This window comes from Halichoerus grypus, chromosome 5, assembly GCF_964656455.1.
Source record: "Halichoerus grypus chromosome 5, mHalGry1.hap1.1, whole genome shotgun sequence".
Taxonomy (NCBI): Eukaryota; Metazoa; Chordata; class Mammalia; order Carnivora; family Phocidae; genus Halichoerus; species Halichoerus grypus.
The window spans coordinates 94,586,037-94,601,953 of NC_135716.1; the positions used below are offsets into that span (position 1 = coordinate 94,586,037).

A 15,917-nucleotide genomic window follows, 5' to 3' on the forward strand; every position below is an offset into this window, starting at 1 on the left:
GTGACTTCTATTTTTCTGGCTGTCTCTGCCCGAAGTGTAGGTATAATTACAGCAAGCCTAAAGACCTGAACAAAGGGTCACCTGAGTGGCTCATTCGGTTAAGCATCTGCCTTTGGCTCAGGTCATGATCTCAGGGTCCTGGGATCAAGCTGGGCATTGGGCTCTCTGCTCAGTGGGGAGTCTGCTTCTCCCTCTCTCTCTGCACCTCCCCCCCCCCAGCTCATGCTCTCTCTCTCTCTGTCTCAAATAAATAAATAAATAAATATTTAAAAAAAAATACCTGAATGACCAGTGTGAGATTTTTATTTGGAAGCGGCGAGGAAAGCCACCCCTTCTGGGGGCACATTTTAGCTCAGGAACAGAGAAGGTTATGTTCAGGGAGCATTCTGCCCACAGAGCCCAGAGATGGAGTCCCAACCATGAACTCGGTGCCAGTGATTCCTGAGGGCTACCCTGACTCGCATTAGGGCCACAGGGCCTTGTCCCCATTTGGACAGTGCATGGGGTAGGAGGTGTCTCTGGAGATGTACTGATCAATTCCCTGATAGCTGCCTTAGGAACAGGTCTCTTTGGACTCAGCACCACTTTTCCCTTACAAGCAAGCGCTTAGCCTGGCCTCTGTCTCCCCCTGGCGGTGCCTACGGATCTTGTTCAGCCTGCAGGCTTAGCCTCTGCCTTCAGAGGAGGAAGGTCAAAGAGGGGTAACCCTCACTCTTCTCTCTGCCATTCACCTCCTCCTTAGCCCCTCCTCCACGATCCCGACAAATCAGCTTGGCTCATCAGACAGAACGGAGTTTGGGCGTTTGGGGACTGGCACGGGTGTGAGTCTCTCGTTGGCTGTGTGACCTCTTGCGGCAAGTCCTGTAAAATGACAGGCGCGTCATCGGTAAAAAGAACATAAAACCCACCTTGAAGGGCTGCTGTTTGGTATAAATGGTCTAATATATGGAAAGTGCTTTGTAGCGGGCCTACTATATAGTAAGTCCGAACAGTTACTGTTGTTATCCTTATTAACTAGCCCTGCTGTGGTCAGGGGAGGCCTAAATGTGGGGGGAAATTGGGTCCTGAGAAGGAAAGTGGAGTCAGAGTGGCAACCACTCTCCCAGATCTAGAGGTGGTCGTCGGTGGGGAACAGCGCCGTCAGGAGCCCAAGAACTTACCCCGGCTCCCTAATTCAGGATGGTCGGCTCCAGCCCGCGTCCTCAGCACCCCCACAGCACACCCAGCACCAGCCCCTCGCCCTCACTCCAGCAGCCTCAGCCAGAGGTATTGTCACACCAGGTGCCTCACACCCAGCGGTGGCGGAAGCTGCTGGTTTCGCTCTGAAGTCACCAGCTCCATCACCCTCCGGGCAGGCTGGCTGAACCGCGGGCGAGGAGACACCACCTCCGCCCCCCTGTCACAATGGGGAAGGTCTAGCCGATGTCTCATCTAGAGCACGTATGAAATAGGATGTGCTTCCCTCGGTCCTCTTCCCACAACAGCAGACCCTTCTTCCCCAAAGAAACTGAGGCGGAGCGAAGCCTGCACGCGGCGGGAAGGAGCAGCGAGCTGGTGGGGCGGTGCCGGGGGCGGCCCAGAACAGGAGGAAGTTTTGCCGCGACCCGCCCTGCCCGCCCAGAGCCAATGGACGGGAAGAGCCCGCAGGAGCGAGCACCGCCCACCGCGCGCCCTAGGGGGCGGGGCCCGCCTCGGGGCGGGGCCACGGCCGAGGGCGGGGCAGGGAGGCAGCATGCTAAACCGGGTGCGCTCGGCCGTGGCGCACCTGGTGAGCTCTGGGGGCGCCCCGCCTCCGCGCCCCAAGTCCCCAGATCTGCCCAACGCGCCCTTGGCGCAGACCGCCGCTCCTCCAGAAGCGCCCAGGAGCCCTCCGGCGAGGGCTGGGAGCGCAGCGCCGGCGAAGACGGTAGAGGCTCGAGTGAGCTTCTCCCGACCGACCTTCCTGCAGCTGAGCCCAGGGGGGCTGCGACGCGCCGACGACCACGCTGGCCGGGCTGTGCAAAGCCCCCCGGACACCGGCCGTCGCCTGCCCTGGAGCACGGGCTACGCCGAGTGAGCGCCCCCGGGAAGACCCTGGGCAGGATGGGACCCCCAGCCCCCATCCCCTTCCCCAGCTGGGCATCGCCGGCGCTGGGCTGCGTGCCCCTCGCGGTGCTCGGCGCGAGGAGTTCCCTTCTCCCAGGACCTTTGCTTTCCTTTGGGCTTCGGGCCGCAGCGCCCCCCTCCCCCGCCCCCTTAAGCCCTTTCTCAAGTCGGTGCAGTCTTCCTCAGGACCTTTCAGCTCGTTGACTACCCTCACCCGCGGCGCCTCAGGACCTTGTTCCCTTCCAGAGCCCGGAGGGTGGAGGGCCCCGTGGAGGATGAGTTGGCCAGTTCTCAGTCGGGGCCCGGCAGTTTAATGGCTAAGGGAGGCGGGGTTTCAAGGAGGGGGGGGTGCCCTTTTAATAGAGGAGATGGCGGCTGGAGAGACTCGCTCCTGGGCTTCCCGACCCCAGCGCCCCAGTTCTCTGTCCCTCTTACCGTTCCCCTCCCCCTCCACACCCAGAAATAGCCCGCGACACCAGGCGGCCTCCGGCTTCCCCAGGGGCGAGGGAGGGGGCCGCCCGGGGAAGCAGGAGGGTCCCCTTTGAATGCCTCTCGGAGGGAGGGCATGGCACTGGCCTGGCAAAGAAGTGGACGCCCGGTCGTAGTGGGGAGCCGCCGGCTGACCCCCAGGCCGCGTGTATTTTTAATGTATCTACTGGGAAAGCAGAGCACTGAGGGAGATGGGGGCGCTGAGGTCGCTGAGGGTGGTGGCTGGTAGACCCCGGGCCCCACCACTAGCTCCTTTAGCTTTCTGTTTGAGAAGAGTCCGTGGTTCTGTGGCTCCTGCGCAGTCCAGGTGGGCTTCCACCCCTACCCTATTTCAATTCCTGTTTCCCTGTCTGGGCTGGAGCACTTCCTCACTGCCAAAGCCGCAGAAACTTTCACTGGATGATTTTAAGATAAAGGTGGGTGTGCCCATGAGGGTGGGGTGCTGTGGACGAGGCACTAGAAAAGTTGATTAGGCTCCAGGGTGGGATGGAGGGTCTTGGCAAGCAGGGTGGTTAAGATCTCCTGCTGCCCCTGCCCAGCCCCTTCCCCAGCAGCCCGTGGGGGTGCGCCCTTTGCCAGGGACCGGGGAACCGAGGCAGGAACGAGCTGCTGCTGGCCTTTCTGTGAGGTGGTGGGGCCTGACGCCCAGACGGTATTCCTTGTGCCTTGCCCTGCTTCCCTTCTCCTCCTCTTTCTGGCCTGGATCCCAGGTGGCTATGACCTTTCTCGGTTTGGCCAGCAGGCTAGAGAGGGTGTGTGTGTCTAAGGTGGGGGTTATTCCGGGACCTGGCCTGGTGTCCAACCTGATGTGGTCACTCTGGCCTGGCAGGGTCATCAACGCTGGCAAAAGTCGGCACAATGAGGACCAGGCTTGCTGTGAGGTGGTGTATGTGGAAGGTCGGAGGAGTGTTTCAGGGGCGCCTAGGGAGCCTAGCCAAGGCCAGGTAAGTCCCCACCCCCTTCCCTCGCCTCCAGAGATGGTGACACCTCTCCCCGCGGATTCTAGGCATCCAGTTTTAAATCTCAGACCTAACTCCTCACCCAACTAGCTTTCTACCTCTGGCACAGAAGCTTCTACCTCTGGCACAGAACTGACATTGACCAGTTAGAATGTCAGTATAAATGTTCCATTTACCAGTTAGAATGTAGGTGCTCCTGTATTTATGGATGATTTAATTCATTGCCAATGTTTATTTTTGTATCTTTTATCCTCCGAGTTTGGCTTTTTTTGATGCTTTACTTTCTGACACATAATAGGCCCTTGGTAAATGAGTGAATAAATCTAATTTGCCTTTCATACCAAACTCGGACCTCCTCTCTGATGTTTGTATGGTTGCCTAGAGTCTTGCTCTTCTCCTTGTATCACACACACACACACACACACACACTCCCTCATTCACCTCCAACTTTTCCTCCACCAGGGACTCTGTTTCTACTACTGGGGCCTGTTTGATGGGCATGCAGGGGGCGGAGCTGCCGAAATGGCCTCCAGGCTTCTGCACCGCCACATCCGGGAGCAGCTAAAGGACCTGGTAGAGATACTCCAGGACCCCTTGCCACCTCCCCTCTGCCTCCCGTCTACCCCAGGAGCCCCAGGTTCCTCTGATTCTTCTCACGTGGTTGGTCCTCAGTCCTGCTGGTCTTCACAGAAGGAAGTGACCCATGAGAGCCTGGTAGTGGGGGCCATAGAGAATGCCTTCCAGTTCATGGTGAGTGGGTGGTCCCCGGGCAGGAGCCTGCTAGGCAGATACTCTGGTCAACTCTGTATGGGAATCAAATAGCCTAAGGGGCCCTGAGTACCCACAACACCTTTGAGGGCCTGAGCAGAGCTTGGTTCAGAGGGAGGGAAGGGGGAGTTATACCCATGTCTGCCCTCCCCTCCTCCAGTGTGGCTTGGCTGGGCCAGTTTATTTCTGCAGATGGGGGCAGTGGTTGTGGGCCTGGAACCTGTTCTTCATTCACCCCCTCTGACCCTTCCTCACATGGCAGGATGAGCAGATGGCCCGGGAGCGGCGTGGCCACCAAGTGGAGGGGGGCTGCTGTGCACTGGTTGTGGTCTACTTGCTAGGCAAGGTGTATGTGGCCAATGCAGGGGACAGCAGGTATGGGGAGGGGGTAGGGGGCCACCCTCTGGGATGGGGGAATAGAAGAGAATGAGGTGGTGGGTGTTACAAATCAAAAACCGGAGGGAGGGATGGTGTCAGGAGCGGTCACAGACATAAGGGATGGCCTGAAATAGCCACGAGGGGAGGAAAGATGGGGGTCTGGGTGAGGAACCCCAAGGGTCATTGTGGGGAAGCCCTGGTCTTTCTGGAATTCTCCACAAGGGGGCTGAGGAGAGCCCAGCCAAACCTTTTCTTTCTCTGGGCAGAGCCATCATTGTCCGGAACGGTGAAATCATTCCCATGTCCCGGGAGTTCACCCCGGAGACTGAGCGCCAGCGTCTTCAGCTGCTTGTAAGTAGGAACTAACCTCCCTGCTCCCGTTCTTTGTTGACTCTCGTGGCTCTCTGTGGCCTGTGGCCCCACCCTCACCATCCGGACCGCTCCTTACGGGCTGCTCGCTGGGAAGGCCGCTCTGCTCGGCAGCAATGGCTGAGCTGGTAGAGTACGTAGCAGGAAGGAACGTGGGCTACTCCAGGGCTCCCACTGTGGCCCCCGCTGAGGAAGGAAGTGGAGTCAGAGGCGGGGAAAGGAAGTAGCCAAGGCCCCTGAGAGGCAGTATGGTTTAGTGCTTTAAAGTACTGACTCCGGAGCTGGACTGCCTGGGATTGAATCCTGGTTCGAGCCCTTTGCTCATTGTTTGACGTGCAGATGGTTCCCTTAAGTGGCATCAGTAGCTCCTGCCTTAAGGGTTGTCGTGAGGTTCGGCGAGTTCATATACATTATTCGTATTAGAACAGTGCATGGCACATGGTAAAGAAACCCCATTTAAGGCCCTGCTGTAATTAACCTCATCTGTATGGCAGGGTGTGCTCTAAGCCTAATGCCCCCCTGGCCCTCTGCTCTGTCCGGCCACTCCCAACCGCAGGGCTTCCTGAAACCAGAGCTGCTAGGTGGTGAATTCACCCACCTTGAGTTCCCCCGCAGAATTCAGCCCAAGGAGCTGGGGCAGAGGATGCTGTACCGGGACCAGAACATGACCGGCTGGTAACACTTCCTTCAGAGCTGGGGCCCGTTCCCATGGCAACACAACCAGTCCCTCACCAGCAGCAAGGTGGAAGCTGGAGGCGGGGCCAGTCTGGGGGCTGGGGGCATGTGGTCCTTAGGGGTTTGTGTGAGGGGCATGGCTCCTCGGGGAGAGGGGCTTTGATGCCTGGGTGATGCGTCCTCTACTCCCCCCCTCCCCAGGGCCTACAAAAAGATCGAGCTGGAGGATCTCAGGTTTCCTCTGGTCTGTGGGGAGGGCAAAAAGGTAAACTCCATGGTAGAGGTGGGAGAGGGCAGGAGGACCCACCACAACCTGTCTAGGGAGGTGGAGGTTCTACCCCAGGGCAGGGGTGGGAGGGCCCACAGCTTCAGAGGTTGGGAGAGGGCCGTGGCAGCACCCATACTCATTCCCTTTAGGCTCGAGTGATGGCCACCATTGGGGTGACCCGGGGCTTGGGAGACCACAACCTCAAGGTCTGCAGCTCCACTCTGCCCATCAAGCCCTTCCTCTCCTGCTTCCCTGAGGTGAGCCGTATGGGGGCTTCCTCAACTATACCTTCCCTCTGGGGGCCCCAGGCTGGCTTTCTCCCAGGGTCCCTTTGTCCCCCAGCTCCTTCTCCACTCTCTTCTCCCCGCCAGGTACGAGTGTATGACCTGACGCAGTACGAGCACTGCCCAGATGACGTGCTAGTCCTGGGAACAGATGGACTGTGGGATGTGACCAGTGACTGGGAGGTAGCTGCCACTGTGGACAGGGTGCTGTCGGCCTATGAGCCCAATGATGCCAGCAGGTAGGGCTTGTATGGTGGTGGGGGCGGGGGTGACAGTGGGGAAGGTAGGGGCAAAGGGAAGCAATGCTGGGGGCCCCACATGAGGGCCTGTGTATCGCTCTTCCCATATACATGTTGGAACATAAATGTGCACGTGTGCTTCTGGCAGGTACACAGCTCTGGCCCAAGCTCTGGTCCTGGGGGCCCGGGGCATCCCCAGGGACCGTGGCTGGCGTCTCCCCAACAACAAGCTGGGTTCCGGGGATGACATCTCGGTCTTCGTCATCCCTCTAGGGGGGCCAGGCAGTTACTCCTGAGGGGCTCAGCACCACCCCTCCCACCACCCTCCTAGCCTCTCCATGCTTACCCTCTGCTGACCCAAACTCTGAACTTGTCTCCCTGACCTCCTTTAGTGGTAATGTAACTGAAGAAGGGGTCAGATCCAAAACTAATAGCTAGTGGCAAATAAACCAGATGGATAAAAATGTGTGTCTTGGGGCACCTGGGTGGCTCAGTCGTTAAGTGTCTGCCTTTGGCTCAGGTCATGATCCCAGGGTCCTGGGATCGAGCCCCGCATCGGGCTCCCTGCTCGGCGGGAAGCCTGCTTCTCCCTCTCCCACTCCCCCTGCTTGTGTTCCCTCTCTCACTGTGTTTCTCTCTGTTAAATAAATAACTAAAATCTTTAAAAAAAAAAATGTGTGTCTTTATTTACTTTGATTAGAAACCAAAAGGCTCTTTCAGGTGGTGGAAAGAACAGCAAAGCAGTCCTAAAAATGTAGTGCTCCCAGGTTCTGTCTTCCCCTTCTGCTTGTCCCACTCCGTGTGCTCTCATCCACTTCCAAGTCAGTATTTCCCCCAGATCTTTCCTGGGCTTTAGGCCCACATGTCCTACCTGTCTCCTGAACATCTAGACATCCCACGGGCATTTCAACTCAGTGTACTTCAAATGGAATCCACCATTTCCCTACAAACGTGTGCCTTCTTCTGGTTCATCATGTCCATGGGTATCAGCTCATGAGCCCAAGTTAGAAATCTTAGCGTTGGTCACCTTTGGCTTCTGGCTCTTCCCCAGCAAGTCAATCAATCACTACGTGCTGTTAATTATATATCACAAAATATATTTCCTATTTGTCCACCTATCCCCATCCCTACTGTTACTACTACATTAGGCTTTTAACTCTATCTCCAGGTCATGCCCCTGTATCCCTGAATGTAACCTGTCCACAGTGGGAATCCAAGCTGGTTATTCCCTTGAGAGAACATTTCAGTGGCTCCCTACTGCACCTAGACCAAAATCAACACTCAACTCTTGAGTGTGGCAGACAAGGACATTCATGATCTGGCCACCGTGTCCTTCCCTAGCCCTATCTTTCAGCCCCACCCCCACTCTCCTGGGGGTTCCGTAACTCTTTGGGCCTATTGTGGCTCCAACCCATTTAACATCTACTCATCACCTTATCTGGAAAACCTGACTCGTCCTTCAGGGCTGGGTATCCCATAGCCCTTGCGTGCCTCCAACACAACCACTGCCTCCTGTAAATATAACATGGAGTAGCAGTTAAGGGCAGAGGCTCTAGAGTCCTCCTATCCAGGTCCTGGTGCCAAACCCACCACTAGCTCTGCAACCTCTCTGAGCCTCAATTTGCTTCTCAGCAAAATGGAAGTAACAGTGCTACCTCACAGAGGTATTGTAAGGACTAAAGGAGTTCATGTCTGTATGTGGAGCCAGGTGCATGCAATAAGGATTCAATAACTTGCTATCTTTAAGTTGTTTGTGTTTGCATTTGGACTGTTAAGTTCTTTGAAGACCGAAATCAATCTGCAGTGTATGTTTATTGAGCGGGTGAAGAGGCCTGGGGACCAAACTTCTCTGGACCTCAGCTTACTCATTTATCAAATGTGTGGGCTGCACTTCAGAGCTTTAAAATCAACATGACTCCTGACGTTCATTCATTCAGAGAATATTTCTTGAAAAACGTACCTGCCACACAACATGCTAGGCAGTGGGGAATGACAGGTGGGAGGGGGATAAAGGACAGCGGGGAGAGAGCACCAACTCTGGAGCCAGACGGGCCTGATTGTCTGAACTCTCACTCTGTTCCATACAAATCACAAAGATTTGGGCAAGCCACTTCTCTGAGCCTCAGTTTCCTTACAGGCAAAAGGAGATGGGTATACTTAACCCCAAGATCCGTGATGAGTACTAAAAGGACTGAACTATGTAGCGAACAGGTCACAAACTAATTAAGTATTGGTAGACGTCCTCATCCTCCATCCTTATCCACCTTAACAGAAAGAGATACACGGGTAGGTAAATACCCGATGTGACGTATCAGACCGGGCCAAGGGACACTTGGCCCTAGCGGCACCGAAATAACGCACTGGGGATGGAAGTTGACTTCCCAGCTGGGGATCAGGAAAAGCCTCCAGGAGTGCCCTTTGACGGGTACTCAGTAATTGGACTCAAGGAAATTCCAGGCAGGGGGAAGGGAACTGTCAAGTGGAAAGGTGGCCTGGGTCTCAAGGGATCCGAAAAGTCCTCAAGGCTGGGGCGTGAGGTTGGGCAGTACTTACGCGGCAGGGTTCTACTAGCTGGGGGCGGCCGTCTTCCGCAGCCCCCTCCCGCGAGGTCCCAGGGGGTGTAGGCGCGCGTGGCCGCTTGGCCACGGGAGGGCAGCAGCGGCCCTTTCCCGACCGCACCCCGAGCGCCTCACAACTTTCCCGACGCCGGTCCGCCCCTGGGGGCTGGAAGGCGGGGCAGAGGCTGAGTCCTCCAGGGGTCCCGCCCGCCGCCCACTCCCCGACCGGCCAGAGATTCCACCCTCGACCCCCGGCCAGCAGCCGGGGCGAGCGCGGTGGCCCCAGGCTGGGCGGTGGGCAGGCGGAGCCAAGGGCCGCCCCAACCCCGGCCGGTCCCTCCCCCTGCCGGGCCCGCCCCGCCCCGCCGCGGCGCTGAAGGAGGGCGGGGCGGGGCCCCCCGGGTCAGTCTCAGCCTCCGGCACTGGCGGCGCAGCTGGAGGCAGCGGAGCGGAAGGTACTCGGGGCCGGGGGCTGGGGTGGCGGGGCGTCCCGGGAACTCGTCCCCGGGAGAGCACTTTCGCCCTCCTCCGCTTGGCCGGAGCTCTGGGCGCCGGGCGGGGAGGGGGCTTCGGCCAGAGCGCGCCGGGCTGTGCTGGGGTCAGCCCGGCTGGCCCCTCCCTGGGCCGCGGCGAGGGCTGTCCCCCACCCCACTCCGGGAACTGCCCCGCGGGGTCTCTCGCCTCCTGTGTCCGAGCCTGGGTCTCTGCCCTTCCCCTCCCGGCTTCCCGGAACCTTCCCCGCCGGGCGAGAAGCCAGGAGGCAACTTAGGGTCTCCGCGAGGGAGCCCCAGTCCAGCCGCTCTGGCTCCCAGGCCGGGTGGCCCGATGTGGACGTGGGCCGGGGTGTGAGTCCGGGCACGAATCCGCCTGGAGGTGGGAATTCCCCCAGGCCGGACCGGTGGAATGGCGGGAACCGGGGCGTGGTGTGACCAGGGGGGGCTGCCACTGCTCCCAGAGGTCTGGACGCCTCCCTAGAAGGTTCCTGGAGTGTACCTGGGGCGGGAGGTAGGGGAGATTGGGAAGGGTCTAGCTCCTTTTTATGTGTGCAAGAATCTCCTCTCCTCCAGACCCCTCCCTCCCTTGCACCCCGCAAACCTGGCTAAAGATTATCCTGGGGCTTTGGACTGGGAAGGTCCGAGGCTCAGTCCTATGCTCACTTCTGATTTTAAAGTTGAGACGGTATCTGATTCCTCCCCTAGCCCTCAGGGCTGGCCTGCAGGGTACAGCCCACCCCGGGTCATCTGGAAATCTAGAGAATGCTTGAGGAGAGAGAGGGTGGGATGTCTTGTCTGCCTGAAGACCCCAGGAGCGTCAGGCTCCATTCCAGCCTCTGTCAGGGTTCGGGTGCCCCTCTTAGGGTCAGTGGGGCGGTTCTTCTGGGGCTGCCTCTCACAGGGAGCTGTTTTCCTTGCCATGTTGGCCTTGGGCCTAGTGTCCTGGCCTGGCCTAGGCCAGCTGCTCTTCTTGCCCAATGAGAGCCCGAAGGGAAAGTCTTCTCATTGAGCTGGGGGCTCCAGGTCACTTAATGCATGTCCTTGCCCCTGAATTCTGTCCCGTGGCTCCCGCCATCTGGTGCCACCTAGACTGCCCTGCTGCCCGAGGCCAGTGGCACGCTCACACCTTAGCAACTGGTACTCACCATGGGGGTGACTGCCCTTCATCAACACTGCCCATCCCAGGCGGGGCTACCCCAGCCTGTTTTCGCCCAGCTGGACCAATGGAACTAGCTGGACCGATGGGACTAGCGGGAGTGGGTGGGGGGAGCTGATCACCTGGGCAGAATCTCCAGGGAGCACCCCCTTTTTGAAGGTGGTGTCCATTTTTGAAGGGGACCTGCTGGCATGGTGAATGCCTTCTTGCCTGTCTCTCGGGGTACCGGGGAGAGAGCCCCTTTTGAGGTGGGGAGAGTGTGGCGGTATCCTCTCAACTCCTATAAATTCTCTCTGACTCATATCCACTTCCTCTCATCCCGGTTTTGTGCATGCGTGTGTGTGTGTGTGTGTGTGTGTGTGTGTGTGTGTGGAGAGGAGGCAGGCCACCCAGGATCCCACCGTTGAAGAGAACTAGCTTTGGGCTTGGAGCATTCGCTTTCCTGAAAGACAGACCAAGCCAGGGCTGTGGGGTGGTGGTGGTCTGTGGGGAGTACAAGAGTTCAGCCCAGTTTGACAGGATGTGGGACTGAGAGAAAAAGCCAGGTTTGGGGCAGAGATCAGGTTACCATCCCCTCCGCTCTTAACTACTCCCTGCCTGGTTGGTGAGGCCACTGGCCCATGTTCAGCTCTTTTTTGGGAGCTCCTCCCAGCTCGGGCTCTAGCCCCCTCCCCCTTCCCAACAGCCTCGACGGCATCTCGGCTCCGGAGCCCGCCCTCTCTTCCTCCAAGCCTGGAGGCTTGGGAACCTCAGCTGGCCAGAGGGCAGCTCCTCTCCCCAGGGAGGGAGGAAGTGAGGCTCGGCTCAGGGGCAGGGAGGCTGGGTAGGTGTGATGAACTGTGCAGATGCTTGCTCGGGTGTGTTGGGGGCCGGGGACCTACAGAAACCTCAGGAAGCTGACTCCTCGCCCTGAGTCACAGGGAGGGGTGGGCAGGGTCTTGGGGTGAGCTGGACAGAGAGGGGTGGAAGGGGCTGTTCCAGGGGGTGGGTGGAGGGGACTCCCTAGTGGATTATTCTCAGTCACTCTGCTGTGGTGGATGTGTGGTTCCCTACAGTGTGGTCATTGTCCCCTGCCTGGGGCTGAGTGACCCAGTGTTGCTGCCAGGCCCAGGAGGAAGGGGGGAGGAGGGCAGACTGCCCGAATGTGGGCTGTGGGCACTGCCGGGACTGAGCCTCCTTTGTGTGACTCGGGGATGGCTTTGGGGACAGGGTTGGGGTGGGCCAGGGAAGCCGGTTAGCTGCTGCCACTGCCCTCTGTCTGGGTTTCCCTGCCTCTCCTCTTTTTCCCATCTCTGGGGAGATAGGTAGAAAAGGCAACAGACCCCACAGTCCCACAGCCCTGCCTTGAATGCCATCCCTGCCACAACTCGGAACACGTCGTAACCTTACTGAGCCTCACTTTCCCAGTGCGTCAAAATGGGAAGCGCACCATCCACCTTTGCAGGCTTCTGGGGCCTGAGGGAGATGATTTTTGTTGAAATGCTCAGCCCGGTTTCCCTTACCCACCCGTCACCTGGTAGTTGCTTCTGCCAGCCTGTGGGAGAGGGACTCCTCACTTGTGACTGGGCAGGCATGACTTGTCCTGAGTGAGGGACAGTGTGTTGTTGATTGGACCCTAGTGATTATGAAACTTTAAAAGTATCAAAATCCTGGTAACGCATCAAGTCTGACTTGAAGCCCTGGTATATATAGCAGATTAAAGCTGGCTCTTCCAGGCATGTCCCTAATCCCTGAGCACCCCTCTAAGTGTCCAGGATCCCACAGCTGGTGGTTCCCAGGTGGGTGGTTCCTCCACCTTTCGCCTCTGTATTCTAATCTGTCCAGGGAGACCTGTCTCTGTATTCTCATCTCCCCAGGGAGACAGCTCAGTTGTCTTAACAATTGGTTCTTGGCAAGAGCACGCCTGAGCAAGCCCCTTTCCCTCTCTTTGCTGGAGGCCTCGGTTTCCAGGTCTTGGGGGCCCCAGAGAAATGGTTTTGGATTTACTGGCTTTTCCCAAAATCCACCCTGCCTTTTTTCTGTCAGCCCCGGCCATGGCTGCGATCAGAAAGAAGCTGGTGATTGTGGGGGATGGGGCCTGTGGGAAGACCTGCCTCCTCATCGTCTTCAGCAAGGATCAGTTCCCCGAAGTCTATGTCCCCACTGTCTTTGAGAACTACATCGCAGACATAGAGGTGGACGGCAAACAGGTGAAGGCCAAGGCCCTTCCTGTCTCCCCTGGGAACCCCGCCCCGTCACCATGGACCTTGGATGTCCTTCCTCACCATCCATCCATCCCTGCTCCTCTCCCCCTGCTGGAACAGTACAATTTAGGAAGCGAAATTGTACTTTTAGGAAATCTAGAGACACCTCCTGGTTCTCTACGCCCTGGCTCTGTAATCTGGGCCCAGTCCTTTTGCCTCCGAGCTTAAAGCCCCTCCGACTGCAAAATGGGGATAATGGTAAGGCTGCCTTCAAAGGTCTTTGTGACTTAAAATCAAATCATGGTGCTCCTAAACTACATAAAGATCCAGCATCCATGCCTCAGGATTTCTAGAAGCTCACCTTATTTACATTGTGTGACGGTGACTCGCATTGTCCCTGGCACAGAGCAAGTGCTCAGGAGAGAGATGTTGAGTGAACCTAAAGGACCAGTGGTTTCAGAGGACCTCTGGGTGGCAGGGGAGGGGTGGAACTGGGGCCCTCCGGCAGCGGCTCACTGGCCCTGTGCGTCAGGTGGAGCTGGCTCTGTGGGACACAGCTGGGCAGGAAGACTATGATCGCCTGCGGCCTCTCTCCTACCCGGACACTGACGTCATCCTCATGTGCTTCTCCATCGACAGCCCCGACAGCCTGGGTGAGGTGGGGGTGAGGGTGTTGGAGGAAGGGCACTGAGAAGCCCTTGGAATCAACCAACCCGAGGTAGCTGTCATCTCGGCTCATTTCAGCCACCTTCCGAGATGGGGTGCTGTTATCCTCCTGCGCTGGGAGGACACTGGCCCTTGGGAGGGCTTGGTGGGGGGTGCTGTGGTGGTGGGGGGGCTCTGAGCTGTGAAAGGGACTGTTGTGCCCAAGAGCCTCTAACAGTGCTGTGGGGAGATAAGAGGGCCCTGGGGGTGGTGTTGGGGGGGGCTTTCTAGCCTAAGCGGAGGCACCAACACCTGCTGGGACACACGTGTGCAGAAAACATTCCTGAGAAGTGGACCCCGGAGGTGAAGCACTTCTGCCCCAACGTGCCCATCATCCTGGTGGGGAACAAGAAGGACCTGAGGCAAGATGAGCACACCAGGAGAGAGCTGGCCAAGATGAAGCAGGTGGGTGGGGTGGCCAGGCCGGGAGCCCCTGGAAGGGCTGATGACCCTCGTAGGGCCTACCCTCCAGCTGACCTCCCCTTGTGAGGTGGGGTGAGGTTTGCCTCCTCCTCCCCAGTGAGGCAGAACCCCAGAAGGGCCCTTAGCCTCAGGTCCTGATGAAATTGTCAGGAAATGGAGGGACTTGTCCAAGGTCACCTGGCATTTTAATGTCTTCATCTGTTGTCCATTCGGTTTGGGTTGGGACTATTAAGAGTACCCCTGTCCTCAGAGACAGCTTCTTACGGTAGGTGTTCTGCTTGGGCTGTGGTTGAGCCATCAGGGTACACCTGGGGAGGTGTGGGCATTGGAAATGGCTGGAAAGCCCACAGAGGGCGGGCCCTGGCTTACCTGGTAAGTGGCTCTGTGGCCAGAGGACTAGAGTCTATATGAAGTTGCCAGGATGAGGAATACAGACTATCCTGGAAGGATAATTATGGCAGAGTTTTAAGCTGGGTCATACCTGTATGTTAGAGAAATTCCTTTGGCAGGCCTAGAGCCTGGATTGGAAACAAGTGAGAACAGAGGTGGGGGGGTTGGTGAGGAGGTGCTGGATATTGTTCGGGCCAGAGGAGGGTGTACCATGGGATATGGGGCCAATGGAGGCAATTTTTAATGTAAACATTAGTGGCTCAGGTCCTGGCCTAGAAACTGCCCTGGGTGGCTGGGGCTTGAGTGCTTTGTGGGGTGAGGGCTGGAGATTATTTGTTCTAGTTACTACACTTTACGGGTAAAGTGGGGAGAGGTACACTTAGCCAGCGTTGTCCTTTGACCTCTGGCCTCCTGTCTTCTCAGGAACCCGTGCGATCTGAGGAGGGCCGGGACATGGCAAACCGGATCAGTGCCTTTGGCTACCTCGAGTGCTCAGCCAAGACCAAGGAGGGGGTGAGGGAGGTATTCGAGATGGCCACTCGGGCCGGCCTCCAGGTTCGCAAGAATAAGCGCCGGAGGGGTTGTCCCATTCTCTGAGACCACCCAGGCCTCCCCTATTCCCCCCCTTCCCTTCCCAGGGGTGCAGAAGCTGCCCACCTCCTGGCCCCACCCTGTTAGGGCTCCTTATGGAAGGCTCCCTTTTCAGCTCCCTCCAGCCCAGGACTGCATCTGAGTTTCCCCAGCGCCACCAGCCCCCATGGTGGTGGTGGTGGTGGTGGTGGTAGGCCGGCCCTCCCTCCCCGCACTCTGGGTACCTAGACGAATTCCTGCCCTTCCAGAACAGAGTCCCTCCTGCTGCTGCCTCAGTCCAGGGCTGGGGCTCTCGATCCCTTAGGCCTTCCCCAGAGGATCATCACACACCAGCACTTTATACACTTCTGGCTCACAGGAGTGTCTGGGGTAGGGGACTGGGAGGGTGTAACCCCGAGCCCCGGGTCCCTGGCATCTCTGCTTTGGACAGGGACCTTGTCTCTGGCTCTACTTGGTGGGGGGCACGAATAAAGGCCACAGGCTCCAACATATGTGTGGCAGCTTCCTGTCTTTCTCTCCTGGTCCCTGTCTTGGCCGTGAGCCTAGAGTCCCATCTCTCCTAAGTCGCTTGCCAGGCTGGTCCCCAGTCTGCAAAGGCAGGACTCCGGGGCAGGCAGGGTGGAGTCTTGGAGCAAAGGATGAGGTCATGCCTGGCTCTGGGCCTTGGAGGCGGGTGAGGGGAGTGGTCTGGAGCAGGGGCTAAACTTAGAAGCCTGTGGGTGGCTTCCTTGCCACCTCCCACTGGGTTTCCTCCCCCTGGACCTGGGGGCTGGGTTCCTCTCTGGTCGGGAGGGGTATGGCCTTGGGCAGGGTGTGACAGTCCCACCCTCCCATCTGGGGTCGGTCTGGGAGCTCAGGAAGGCCACAAGGCCAGAGCGGGCCAGGCTGAGGAGACAAGGAGGC

General features: G+C 58.1%; 2 protein-coding genes across 6 annotated transcripts; both read left to right on the forward strand.

Annotated features, from left to right (window-relative positions):
- Positions 1-1,710: 1,710 nt before the first annotated feature.
- On the forward strand, positions 1,711-6,839 carry PPM1J (protein phosphatase, Mg2+/Mn2+ dependent 1J). Of its 4 annotated transcripts, XM_036122525.2 has the most exons (10): positions 1,711-2,052; positions 3,404-3,518; positions 3,996-4,283; positions 4,564-4,676; positions 4,946-5,030; positions 5,605-5,723; positions 5,925-5,988; positions 6,141-6,248; positions 6,363-6,514; positions 6,663-6,839. In XM_036122525.2, exons 1-10 carry the CDS (start codon positions 1,733-1,735, stop codon positions 6,808-6,810), a joined length of 1,512 nt encoding a protein of 503 aa, XP_035978418.1. In that variant the 5' UTR covers positions 1,711-1,732; the 3' UTR covers positions 6,811-6,839. The 4 variants fall into 4 exon arrangements, with proteins under 4 accessions (XP_035978418.1, XP_035978424.1, XP_035978431.1 ...); XM_036122531.2 differs by lacking the exon at positions 6,141-6,248; XM_036122538.2 differs by lacking the exons at positions 5,605-5,723; positions 5,925-5,988.
- Positions 6,840-9,414: 2,575 nt separating this feature from the next.
- On the forward strand, positions 9,415-15,501 carry RHOC (ras homolog family member C). Of its 2 annotated transcripts, none has more exons than XM_036122593.2 (5): positions 9,415-9,527; positions 12,748-12,911; positions 13,438-13,558; positions 13,885-14,015; positions 14,847-15,501. In XM_036122593.2, exons 2-5 carry the CDS (start codon positions 12,756-12,758, stop codon positions 15,018-15,020), a joined length of 582 nt encoding a protein of 193 aa, XP_035978486.1. In that variant the 5' UTR covers positions 9,415-9,527; positions 12,748-12,755; the 3' UTR covers positions 15,021-15,501. The 2 variants fall into 2 exon arrangements, with proteins under 2 accessions (XP_035978486.1, XP_035978495.1); XM_036122602.2 differs by lacking the exon at positions 9,415-9,527 and adding an exon at positions 11,400-11,545.
- Positions 15,502-15,917: the final 416 nt, after the last annotated feature.

Bases quoted from the DNA above. Each gene is read 5' to 3' on its own strand.
- PPM1J (XM_036122525.2), top strand. From the start codon at position 1,733: ATGCTAAACCGGGTGCGCTCGGCCGTGGCGCACCTGGTGAGCTCTGGG. The intron at 6,249-6,362 runs GTGAGCCGTATG...TCTCCCCGCCAG, and splicing joins TCCTCTCCTGCTTCCCTGAG to GTACGAGTGTATGACCTGAC. The intron at 6,515-6,662 runs GTAGGGCTTGTA...TGCTTCTGGCAG, and splicing joins GAGCCCAATGATGCCAGCAG to GTACACAGCTCTGGCCCAAG.
- RHOC (XM_036122593.2), top strand. From the start codon at position 12,756: ATGGCTGCGATCAGAAAGAAGCTGGTGATTGTGGGGGATGGGGCCTGT. The intron at 13,559-13,884 runs GTGAGGTGGGGG...ACACGTGTGCAG, and splicing joins CGACAGCCCCGACAGCCTGG to AAAACATTCCTGAGAAGTGG. The intron at 14,016-14,846 runs GTGGGTGGGGTG...CTGTCTTCTCAG, and splicing joins AGCTGGCCAAGATGAAGCAG to GAACCCGTGCGATCTGAGGA.